Source organism: Anthonomus grandis, chromosome 5 (genome assembly GCF_022605725.1).
Source record: "Anthonomus grandis grandis chromosome 5, icAntGran1.3, whole genome shotgun sequence".
Classification (NCBI taxonomy): domain Eukaryota; kingdom Metazoa; phylum Arthropoda; class Insecta; order Coleoptera; family Curculionidae; genus Anthonomus; species Anthonomus grandis.
Window position 1 is genome coordinate 17715434 of NC_065550.1, and position 13661 is coordinate 17729094.

General features: G+C 30.6%; 1 protein-coding gene across 2 annotated transcripts in view; it reads right to left on the reverse strand.

Annotated features, from left to right (window-relative positions):
* Window positions 1–13661, reverse strand: part of LOC126736212 (ras GTPase-activating protein-binding protein 2) — a 41019-nt gene that overhangs the window by 19174 nt on the left and 8184 nt on the right. The window contains exons 1-4 of one of the 2 annotated variants that reach the window (XM_050440466.1): window positions 12109–12133; window positions 11697–11847; window positions 11338–11635; window positions 5255–5570 (exon numbers count right to left, since the gene is read on the reverse strand). In XM_050440466.1, the coding sequence (XP_050296423.1) occupies window positions 5255–5570; window positions 11338–11635; window positions 11697–11794 (712 nt within the window). In that variant the 5' untranslated portion in view covers window positions 11795–11847; window positions 12109–12133. Of the gene's footprint in view, window positions 1–5254; window positions 5571–11337; window positions 11636–11696; window positions 11848–12108; window positions 12134–13661 lie in introns of those variants that run through there. The other variant, XM_050440465.1, reaches the window with a different exon arrangement.

Consider the following 13661-nt stretch of genomic DNA (forward strand, 5'->3'; position numbering starts at 1 on the left):
TAATTTCGGATTCCAAACTAATAAAAATACTTGCGAGGCAATATTTAATCTCCTGGATAAACTATACATCATTGTTAAAAATAGAGAGATTTCTCCAAAGCTTTTGACTGTGTGGATTGGGAACAACTGCTGGAGAAACTTTCCCATTACAAATTTAGAGTGTTCAGTTTAAAGTGGCTACAATCATATTTGACTAATCGGCGACAATTTGTTAGGGGATTAAGTGATCTAACGGCAATCAAAAGCATTAAGCATGAAATTTCTTAAGGGTGAGTCCACTTGGGCCACTTTTATTTCTATATATAAATGATCTGGCTTTTATTGACATTAATGAATCATTTGTTTGTTGATACCTTTTGGTTGGAAACGAATACCAATACCAACATATTAACGAATACTATCATAATGTTAAAGCAATAATGGAGTGATGCAATAGAAACAGATTAATATTTAATATTGGAAAAACCAATATCTTGAATTTTAAATGTTCAGTTACAAATGTAGCCTTAAACAATGTTCCAATAAGATACCAGGTTAAATTTGATTATCACATACAACTTTAGGAAAAAAGCTTGCATCAGCATGCTATGCCGTAAGGAATACTAGAATTAAATCTGGGACATGATATTTCTACAGGTATATTTTGCATTAATTGAGTCCCAGTTAAGGTGTGGGTACAATTTTGGAAATTTGTGAGCAACCAATTAATGCAGTCAATTTTTCTTCTTCAAAAATGAGCTTAAACATACTTATGTGGATTTGATTTTAGAGAGCACCGCAGCCCTCTCTTTATTTCTGAAATAAATTTAACATTGACTGAAATTCTTATTTTAATGACAATGAATATAGTACATCATGTTCAAACAAACATGTTCCTCTAGAATTCAAGTTTGGATAGTGCAAGACTTTTACCCAAGCAGGTTAGGATGTTATTGTTGACTATGGCTCATTATTCTCTTGACAATTTTCTTAGAACATTGAAAGGCTAGAATTAGCATTGCCGTGGAACTATGGGCAGTTTGTTTGCTTGCAACATCTCTGATGCAATGATGGAAAATGCTTATGTAGAAATGGCAAAAAAAACACACTTTATATTATCATAAATATTTGTCACTTGACAGGCGCAAAACAATACTATTCCTCTTTAATAAAATAATAAAATATGAAGCATTTTTTTTTCATAAAATATGATAAGATACTCTATAAAGAAGTTAACATTCAAAGTTAAATGAATATGTTTGTAAACAAAACACCCCCCCCCTTTCCCTATGCACATGTTGAACCCAAACAAAGTTGTTTACTAATTCTAGCCCTTCAATGGTCTAAGACAATTTTTTTAATGATAGATTGTAAGTTAATGAAATTATTTTTTAGCAATTTTACTATTTGTTTTTATCTCTTTTATAGTATGTAAATTGGTGATTATAGATGCATTTCATCTAGTCTTTATTTATTTAGAAGTGAAGTATAGAGGGTTAAGGACAGAAATCAAACCTCAAGATTTGAAATTAGCCGACGTTTCGACTGGATAAATATTAATAAAAAGCTAGCAGCAATTAAAAATCGCAGGATATTTCTTTTACAATGTAGGACTAAGCAGGTATTTCCAAATCATATAAAAAATAATATGCATTGTCTGAACAGTTTAAAGATAGATAAACACCCGTATATAAATCATGTTGACAATGTTTTATTGAATTTAAAAAAAAAGGGTTCTAAATTTGGAAATTAAGAGTACGGTTTGGAAATTGACTAAGTTAGAAAACGAACTTACCATTGTTAAAACCAAAGCATATAGCTTGTTACCTACACATATATACAATAGTTTTAATGAAACGTGTACTAACAAATATAAACAAATATTTAAAACTATCAAACAAAATAATATCAAAAAAATTACTGCACTTAGTAGTAGCCAATTTTTGTTTGAACTGGGTACATATGATAATTTTCTTTACAGTTATACGAATATTGACTTACGGAATGAAGTTAAAAAAATCCTAGGTGCTGGCCCCAAATTTTCTTTGCCTGTAAATCGGGATAAGGTCCCAATACCCACTATAATAAAGGATTTAGAATTTTGTGTTCAATCATTAAATTTAAATGAAGAAGAATAAGAAAATTTAAGGTCCAAATGTATCCATAGTCTAACCAATTTTATAACATCTACAAATGGTTCTTGTTTTAATCAACAACCATACTTGAATAAAATTAAAAAAGATTTTGCATTATGTAAGAATTTTTTAAGACAACATCCTGAAATAGTTGTTATGCGCTCTGACAAGGGTGGCTCTACTGTCGTCATGTATAAGAATGAATATTTAGCTGGTGTGCGTGATTTATTGAGTGATGACGATACTTATAAAACCTTAAAATCTGATCCTACTATGAGGTTTCAAAATCAAGCAAATAAAATCGCTAAAGAATTATTAGATAACAATTACATTATGAGTCATTCTTCAGAAAGTTACGCGCAAATAATAGTGTGTTTCCTAAACTTTATTGTTTGCGGAAAACACACAAACCAAACCTGAGCTTAAGACCAGTGGTAAGTTGTATTGATTCTCCATCATATAATTTAGCTGTCTTTGTTCATGGTATTCTAAACCAAGTTACATCAACTTTTTGTTTTAACATAAAAAATTCTTTTGATTTTGTAGAATTCTCACAAAGTGTGTCAATACCAGAAAATTATATTTTAGTGTCCTTGGATGTTACGTCATTGTTCACAAATATTCCTAAATCGTTAGTTTTAAATATTATAAAAAATAAATGGGGCACTATATTCGCTTACAGAGATATACCTAAAAGTCTTTTGCTGAGAATTATTGAATATTTATTCGATAGCAGTTATTTTTCTTTCGGTGGTCAGTTCTTCCAACTGGATGGTTCAGCTATGGGCAACCCTGCCAGCCCAGTTTTAGCAAATTTGGTGATGAACGAACTCCTAAGTAACATAGTTCCTAATTTACCTTTTAAATTAGCTTTTATTAAAATATATGTTGATGACACAATTTTGGCGTGCCCATCTAACAAAACAAAAGAACTTTTAAATCATTTTAATGATTATCATGACAAGCTTAAGTTTACCATGGAATTAGAAAATAATAATTGTATACCATTTTTGGATATTATGGTAGAACGGAACACCGATGGGACTTTAACAACTAATTGGTACACAAAACCTTCATCTTCAGGCAGAGTAATTAATTACCTATCGTCACATCCAATGTCAAACAAAATAGGAATAATTAAAAACCTATTGTTTAGATCCTATAAATTGAGTAGCCCGAAGTATCATGAATCTAATACAATGAAAATTAAAAGTTTTTTAAGAAATAACAAGTACCCCACAACATTAGTAAATAGAGTTATCAATAATTTAAAACTTTTAACAGATACACAACTGGTAAGGAATAAAGAAACAAAATATTTCAGATTTCCATATGTAAAATCATTTTCAGAACAAATCCAACGACATATCCGTGAAAAAAATTACAATTTTAAACTGGCTTTTTACAACATAAACTCAAGCAGTGTATTGTTTTCCCAATTAAAAGATCGTACTCCCCTTGAGTTGAGCTCAGGTTTGGTATACCGTATACCTTGTCGTAATTGTGAACAGTGTTATATAGGTATCACTAGGCAGCATTTAAAAAACAGACTATATCAGCATCAATATGATTGTAGAGTCATAAATATGAACAAAAAAGATAAGACCGCTTTAGCACAGCATCACTTTTCCACAGGGCATAACTTCAATTTTGATGATGTTAGCATAGTTGATAGAGAGAGGCACTATCTTAAACGCAATATCAGTGAAATGATACACGTCCAACTGCATAATTCTGTTAATCACCGAACCGATACTCAGGGCCTAAGTACACAATATAATCACATTTTAAAGCTGTATAAATCCAAACTGTAAAGTACTTAACTTTTTTTTACTATAATTATTATACGTACTACTTATTTATTGTGAATCAATCTGTGATATAAGCCAATTTTATTTTATTTATACTGCGTGTTTTTTTGGTTTTACTTAATGGTTTTGCTGCATATTTTAATGTATAACAATCGTATCTGTGGTGTATGTATGATGGAGATGTTATTAGGTTTTAATTGTTACGTAAACCTCTAATGTAAATTTGGTAAGTCATCTTAATTTTAACTTTTATGCTTTGGTCTCCGTTTTATTTGTGTTTTTGTTTGGTGGTTTCTTAACTATTATATTAATAACTATTGCTTTCACCATTTTGTACCAATTGTATCTTTTTCAGTCTTGAAAAAGACGTAAATAAACGTCGAAACGTCGGCTAATTTCAAATCTTGAGGTTTGATTTCTGTCCTTAACCCGCTATACTTCACTTCTACATCTATTGGAGGGACGTTAATTTATTTATTTTTTAATAATTATTATACTTATTAGAGGTATTAATACTGTTGTATTGCATTTCTTGTCTTTTATAAATTTTGATTTACATTTTATATGTTCAAAACTATCACTTCAAATTCAACTTATAGATTTTTCCCCTTCTCCCATCCTTAAATGACTTTACAAAAGATGCACAAAATATTAAAAAATATGATGACAGTCTTTCTTTTAAAATTTATATAAGCAAATTTTCCTGAAATGTTCCCATGATGTGTTTAACAAGAACTATAGTGGTCCGACCTTTTAACGATAAATCTACAAACTTAGAAGTAATTTCCAACTATTTCTTTTGATCATTTTCATAATTATGTTTTTTTCAATCGTTCGCGACCCTATTGAGAGACCTGCACTTATGGCGTGTTTTTACATAACCTATACAAAATTTTTTTAAATATAGCTGATTGCATATATTAGAATAGTAGTTTTTAGCCAACCATTTTAAAAAGTTATTTTTATAGATACTCAATTGTAAATAATTTATATTTAAGAAAGAACGGGTAATGTCACTGACCAACCATAAAATAACCCATACATTAATAAAAAACCGACGCCATAAATGCATAAAACTCATATCACACATATCAATATTTGTTAAGAATGGAGCCTGAAACAAAATTAGAATGTTTAGGAATTGGTGATCGGAAGTTGTAAAATGGTAATAAATATTTTAATCTGTTTGGAATTAAAAGTATTAATATCAGAAATAATTTTAGGAATATGCCGAAATAGCCTTTATTTTTTTTGTGTCAAACATTTTACTACATAGATTTAAACACTTCTCATTTGTAAACATGCTAAATTAACTTATTTTACTCTTACCTTGCATAAGTGCCCAATCATCAGGATGTCCATTCAAAGTAACCGGCGGTGAGGTCTGATTAATCTGGGGAGGCTGTTGGGGCGGAAGCACGTGAGAAGGTTGATGAGGAGCTGCGGCCGGTTGCTGAGCATTCATTGAAGGCAAAGCGGTCGCTCCAGAAGGTACAGTAGCGGCGTAAACGGGAAGTCCTGGTGCAGGCGCGATTGGTTGTCCAAGGGAAGGCTGGGGTTCAACTAAAGACGAGCGGTCCAGACATTCTTCTTCAACTTCGGACCTGATCTCACCATCACATTCTTCGTCAGAAATAATTTCATCCTAAGGATGATGAACCGTAATTAATATTTAAAAAATAATAAAAAATTTACGGTTTTTTAATTCACCAATAAATAATATAGATATATTATTATAGTGTTAACCTAGTAATAATTGGTAGGCAACTAACTGCAAATTCTTCCTCATGGTAGTTTATATACAAAAATGCCCTAACCTAAAATCCTGAACTAAAGTAATGTAAAACTAAAGATTTTGTACTACAGTATGGTAAACTTGTAAGAAAAAACTGATTTTTTTAAAATTAAATATGATACCGTAAATATTTTTCTAAAAATTGGGGCGCACTTGCTATACATCATACCAGAGCCGTTTTCTGATACACAATTTAAATTCATATCCATTCATATGCTTTTAAAAAAACAATGATTCCCGCAGGAAGTTGTATAATTCTTAATTATTCTCAGATTTCAAATTTATTAAAAATAAATAAAAATATAGAGTTCACTTTACATACGCGCAGTATTCTAAGTCACAAGTGACTTAAAAAAAGATCTATTGCAAAATATCCTGTAACAACATTATGCACTACATACACCATATCGCCCTATATTTTACTATTGCGGACAATACTTGAACATCTAATGAATTTTACCATCACAATAAAGCTATTCTGGCAATGATACAAAAAAAACCACTTGGAAAGTAAAAAAAAAATGGTAACCATTGTGGACAACATTTATAGAACTCTTCATTTTAGGAAATTTTAACAAAATTAATTCACATTTATTTCCGATCCTTTCTCTAATAAAACACTAATATTGAACAGTTTCTTTCTATGTATAATTCTGCAATGCACCGGTAAAATGTGCCGCTGACAAGCCGAAACGACCACAATGTTTTAAAAAACATGTTGATTTGTAACAGATCTTGTAATATTATTTTGCAGAGGGATACTTTTATAAGTGTTACTAGTTTTAATATAATTGAGTATATTTCTTAAATAGACTTCTTTTATGGCTCTGACACCTCACTTTCCACAGATAAACTCAAATAAGGGACTCTTTTTCTTCTTAATTAATCAGATTCTTATACCATAATTCAAGAGATACTTTACTAGAGCTTGATATATACTACCTTTAACAGTTTAAGTGGCATAAATTCTCTTTATAAATCGTGTTTTTTTTATCTTTCTACTTACATAGTCAATATGCAAATTGTATTTCAAGTTCATGTCAATATAAACTCCCGGGTGCTTTACTAAATTAACAGATATGATCTTAAGAGTTAGAATTACAATCCACCAATTGGATAACAAGGCAGGCGTGATTATGACTTGTGATTGCAGAAGGTATAGTAAGTGTAAGTGAATTTTTGTGTTATTCGGCATTAACAAATTTTGATCCAGTCACAATTTAACCAATGTAATATAGTTTTCTGCCAAGATTTCTGCTTCTGATCATGATTTGGCTTTTACCAGAATTACAGAGTAATCGACATAACATATATACTACCGCTCAAAAGTATTTGCCTACCATGTATTCTTTTTAATATTTTAAATTAGATACAAAAATCTTATCTTCATACCTAAATTTAGATTGTATCTCTTTTGTAAATTGCATATATGCTTAAACAGCATAGCTATCAACTATGGTTCGTTGAAAAACACTGAGTATTTAAAAATAGTCTTGCAAATAACAAACAATGTAGTGAAAATACGCACTTCTAAAAACTAATCTGTTTACAGCTCGTTTCCGATGCAATTTGAAACATTTAAAGGTGTTTAGTCTTCAAGAATTGATTTTGTGTAACATTGGTAAATGATTTTGCTTGCTTATTGACGATTCCCACCGTTTCTTTGCGGTAGAAACAAAAGGTATTATCATTAGACTTCATAAGGCTGGAAACACTAACCGTCAAATTTCGACGGATTTGGGAATTCCGAGACGGACTGTCGATTATAATGTTAGGAAATTCACTAGAGAAGGGACTATTAGCAACAAACCTCGATCGGGAAGGCCAAAGGCAACAAGTTTAAAGGAGGATTTAAATATTATAATTACAAGCAAACGCATATCGCCCTTATCGCCCCTGAAATCACAGCAAAAATCAACAAGGAGCGTAAAAAAGCGGTCAGTGTTTCGACAGTAAAACGGCGACTTTATAATGCTGGTCTTAAAGGACGTTTAGCTGTATCAAAACCGCTACTGAAAATCACATCACACAAACAATGGACCATTGATGACTGGAAGAAAGTTCTCTGGAGTGACGAGTCGAAATTCGAAGTTTTTGGAACGAAGAGGCGAGTTTCTGTTCGCCGTTATGCCAATGAAAGGGTCGCTGAGAACTGTACGGTGGCCTCAGTTAAACACGGTGATGGTGTGGGGTTGTTTCGGAGGATCTGCAGTGGGCGATCTAATTAAAATAGAGGGAATTCTTCGAAAAGAGGGTTACAAAACAATTTTAAGTGACAATGTACTTCCTTCTGGTACTCGAATAATTGGGGAAAACTTCATCTTTCAATATGACAATTACCCCAAGCACACGTCGAAATTGTGTGGTCATATATATATATTATATATATATATCAATATTTAGGTCAATTACAAAGGCAACATCTTCTGAAAGTTATGGTATGGCCCCCACAATCACCGGACGTCAATCCTATCGAATTACTGTGGGATGAACTGGATAGAAAAGTGCGAAAATCATGCCCGACATCAAAAGAAGACTTGTGGAGGATCATCCAAGAAGAGTGGCACAAGATACCTCAGGAAACTTTGGACAAATTAATTAAAAGACTACCGAAACTCTGTAAAGCTGTTATTAAAAATCGAGGCGGACATGTAGATGAATCCAAAATTTGATTTTCTTAAATTTAATTAATTGAAAAATGTATTCATTTTGTTATAAATAAACCGTTTCATAAGAATAACTGATGGGTTTATTATTTTTAGTTATAACTTTAAAACAGTCATATGTGGGCAAATATTTTTGAGCGGTAGTGTAATAGAGCTATCTGTGGGTAGTAAAATTGTCCTCAGAACCACACCCTGCAGCGCACCACATTTTCACATTTCTTTTGTTGAATGCGATCCGTTAAATAGGATTCTAGAAGTGCCAACTCCTCCTCCAATATCTATATTGCTTAATTTTTATTAAAAGAATATGATGATTATGAAGATATTAAAATAATTGATATAAGCAGATATCTATATTATAGAGAGTTAGAAATAAGTTTTTAGATAAGTAAGTGAACCAACGAATTTTTCTAATTTGTTTGAGACACAGGTGTATAGGTGGTTGTGAGATAAGAGCCATCATACAACATGAATGCTGTTGTTCCGCTTGGAACTTGTGGCTAAATGTGCTCGATTCAAAACCATTAAAAAAATATAAAATATTGGAGTTATAATACAGTATATTGGGGTAGATGCCCGTTTTAACGTTTTAAGAACTAGATTTATAATATGTAATAAAGGTTCTAGTAAAGATCTGTGGTTATCTTTAATGATAATGTTCTTAAGATATGTGGGTTATACGCTGAAGATTCCCATAGATGTGCTTGTAGATGATGACATCTTATATGGTCTGAATCTCCCAATATTGAGTGCTACACGTAAAACTTATGAGCAGGTTAATCGTTTAGTTATAGTTCGATATATATAAACTTCTTAACAATCAGACCTATTCACCAGAATTGTTGGCTTCACTTAGTATAAATGTTCCTTGCTGCACATTTAACCTAGAATCCTATAGGACACATTATGGTCAGCATAATGCATGCAATCAGCTAATCAAATGCAAGTAGGTATTTTAAGTGTCAACCAAATAAAATGGAATCTGTAATTTATATACTTAATTAGTCAACTTATTTTTTTTTCTAGTTGACTTTTTATCATGTCATCTTGATTTTTTAAATATTTATGCCCTTTTTATTGCTTACTTAATATGCCCACATAGTCTATGCCAATTTTCATAGTGTTTATATGTTTATGTTCTTTATCTTTTTCTTGTTGTAATTATAGTATAAGGAAAAACTTTGTAGTGGGCACTGTACCCGCAAACAAATAAATAAATGAAGCAGACTTATCAAACACATAATTATTGAGTTATTGGATTGACAAGACTCGATATTGAAGTAATAATCAAAAATTTTTATACATATTTTATCATCCTGAAAAATTTCTCCATCATTTTCAATTATTGAATTTATTTTTCAATTTTTATTTACATCTTTCTTAGTTTCCCCATGTTTTTTTCACATTTTTTAGGTTTTTATTACATGTATAAGTACATTTCTATAATTATATATATTTCTAATAATTATATTTTGCTCAGTTTAGTATAGCTGATCAGTAGTTTGGTAAGCTTTATAATGGTTAAATTGTTCCAATATTTGCAGATTTATTCTAATGGCATACTTCTAAACTGGAAATAAATTAGCCCTAGGAAAGGATTGACAAAAAAAAGAATGACACATATGCAGAACAAATTCATGGCATGAAAAAATAATTGTTTAAGATATATGTTTAGATTTAAATGCGTAATCAACAGAGATACTGAACTGAATGAAATTATATATAAATTAAAATGATTTAAATAGTTCAGATACAATCATAGCTGTTCAATTTGCTTAACAAGGTGTTCTATGTATGTTTTCTAAATGAATTTGAGGATACAAAAAAATCAACATTATTCATACACAAGATCGCGTAATATGAGTAAAACCTTTCAAACATTATCTTTAGATATTGTTAGACCATTTTCTCCAAATATTTAAAAATAGAAGCATTTCCTCATGAATTTGTTCCTTATGATATTCATATTTAGACATCTGAATTCAGAAAATTGATGGGTTTGATTATGTTGTATTAATAAAATACCGTACGTATAGCATTTTACAGTTTTTCCGAGTCATACCAATGAAAAAGTGACATGGAAGATATTCATTAATATATATCATATCAATCATAACTTTGAATCATTGACATTTAAAGAATCATACTCTTTCAAAAAATAATGAAGTTGTGTAGTATCAGTATATAAATAATGGACACAATAATCAAGATCAGAGTAAATTTTAAAAAAAAATTACAGACATACATAGACTAAGGTAAATGTGCAGTTTTTAATAATATATTTACATATGGAATTTTTTTTAAGGAATGGCTTTTCTTATATGTATTACTACACATTTAGAATGTGCAAGTGTCAGTGTGGATGATACACCAAATAAAACACCTCTGTCTTTTTTACAGTTAAACTAGCATTTCTCAACTATTTTTTTACCATATTAATAAATTAAATGAAACTATACTTCACAAGAAGTCACAAAATTAATACAGGTAATTAGATCACAAAAAAATAATATATTTCATATTAAATAAATAACAAAAGTTATTGTTATTTGTATTGTCTGGGTGTTTTTTCTAAAACAAGCTGACTTCTTAAAATTTTAACCTTTTATAGGCTTTAAAATATAAATTTTTTTACACAATGAACGATAATTTTTAACTCAAGTTGAGCTAAACATAATAAAACAATAGATTACAGTATAAGTACAAATATAATAATAGAAGTGTTTCATACTTTTTTGTAAACTTAAATAGTTAATTTTCAGGTTGCTTAGCATTACATGATTAATTTTGTATACTTGATAGTGTGTTGATAAAAGCTTTAGTTTAATTCCCACTTTGTACATTTAAAGGTTTTTAAACTCTACTACATTTATTCATTCCAAGTTAAAAAATCTCTAACTTTCATAAAATAAAAATACCATCTTTCTGAAATTTCATATTTAAATAAATACCTGGTATCTGAAGATGTCATTATGAACGTAATATTTCTTAGGGCTTTGAGATGCAAGAACAAAAGTCTGTGTAAATCTTCTCATCGGCTGTCCGGCGTTGGAGAGTTCTCCAGTCACCTGGACAACTACTCCACCGCCGAGAGTCGACTGAGAATCGACCTGAGTAATCTTGGCATGGCAATCCCTGAAATTCAACTGCTGGATCTTCTGATGAATTTGCTTCTGGCCAATCACGGGGATAGTTTCCCTACTAGGATCCAATCCCCCATGGATGAAAGATGACTGGTGGTTATAAAACCTAAAAAAAGTTTGTTTTGTATATTTGTATATTCCGGGATGGTGCTTAATAAATATCATACCTGTGAAGATGAGTCGGAGCCTTGTTGAGAAGGGTATAATATTGTCTGACAAACTCCCGTCCTACGCTTTGGGGAGATGGTGGTGCCTCCATTACCATTCCTGATGTTTTTAGGTAGTGTAGGGTGAAAGGGGCTATGTCACCGCGACAGTCTGTAAAAAATACTTAGCTACATATATCTACTTTTATTATACTATATTTTAGATGCAAGGTCACATGAAAATAAATCATTCACAAATATTTTTCAATTACTTATATGTTAACAGGTATTAAGGGGGTCAGAAGGTTATTAGTATAAATGTTATTAGTATAACTTAATTCATAAATGCATGGTCTATTTTAAGATTCCTGTGAATCATCAGAATTGAGAGTAAATATGATAAAGAACTATTTTTGGAAAATGCAGTGCTCACATTTATGTACAAAACTCCTAAATTATGTCAGCTCAGAGAGCAGTCATTACACTGCATCAAAGACACACTATGCGAAGACAGGTGTAGTACATTCTGTTAGGGTACCTTTTCTGATGAAAACAAGAGCTCTGAGGTTTAAAATACTTTGGACCAAAAGTTTAAAACCTCATTCCAAATGATATTAGACATGTTCAAAGTATATTTTTAGTAAAAAAATAAATATGATGCTTTTCAAAGAATTTACTAATTTATGCTGTAGTTCTACAAAGATTATTACAAATATCTACAAATTACATGTAATTTTTTATGAAATTAAGTGAATTACATTTCAGTGTTCATATGACAAGATTTGTGATTTATGTTACATGGTTTTCGAATTTTATTTGTTTTGGTTGATTGATGACTCATTCCTATTATATAGTTATGTCGGTATTTGTTTTATTTTCATTTAATTACTTATTTGTTTTACTACACACAGATTATAGGTGTACATTGGCATTCTTTGTTCAATATTGTAAAGAACATTAATTAAAAACATATTTTATTTCATTTTCACCAGATAAGCACTATGAACTGTTAAGTAATTTATTTTAATCAGTAATTAACTAACATTCAAATGCAAAATATATGTTATTTTTATCTCTACCTCTCCTTTAGTTAAGGATACTTATAATATTAATAATATTATTACTAACTATAATTAGTTTCGACCTTTGTTGTGCAGAAAATTCTGATGATATGATATATGAGGAATATTTTTATGATTTTGGTAAGGGAGATTACATAGCAATTAACGATTGTCTTGCTGGGATAGACTGGAATCAATTGTTTTTGGGAGAGACATCTATTGATGTCATAGTTTCAATTTTCTATAATGTGATCTACTCCTCAATGGAAAGGTTTATTCCTCTAAAGAGGTACAAAAGTTCTTCTTTTCCATCTTGGTTTTCTTCAGAGCTTCGCAGTTTGATCATAAGAAAGAAACAAATTCACAAAAAGTTTAAAATTAGTGGTCAACAGCAGGATTATGATGAATTTGTATTGTTGAGACAACAATGTGAGTACTTAAGAGAGTTGTGCTATCAACAATACATTAATAAGGTGGAAATGAATCTCGCTGGCAATCCAAGGTACTTCTGGTCATATATTCAAAATAAAAGAACTGGTTTTAGTCTTCCCTCCAGAATGACATACAATAACAGGATTAGTATGAATATCTCGGATACTGCGGATATGTTTGCAAAATACTTTTCATCTGTCTATTCGGATGAGCAAGTCAATGACATACCATCTTTTGATTTTGATAAATCAATTTGTCTGAGCACTTTAACTCTGTCAACACAGGATGTTTATGAGGTTATTACTTCCTCTAAGAATAAGCTCTGCTCTGGACCAGATGGGATTCCGGCATTCTTCCTAAAGAAATGTGTTTGTGTTCTTATGAAACCAATACTGTTCATTTTTAACAAATCTCTAGGTACTGGTTCTTATCCCACTCTCTGGAAGAGAAGTTTTCTAAAACCCATTTTTAAATCTGGTAGTAGAAATGAAAT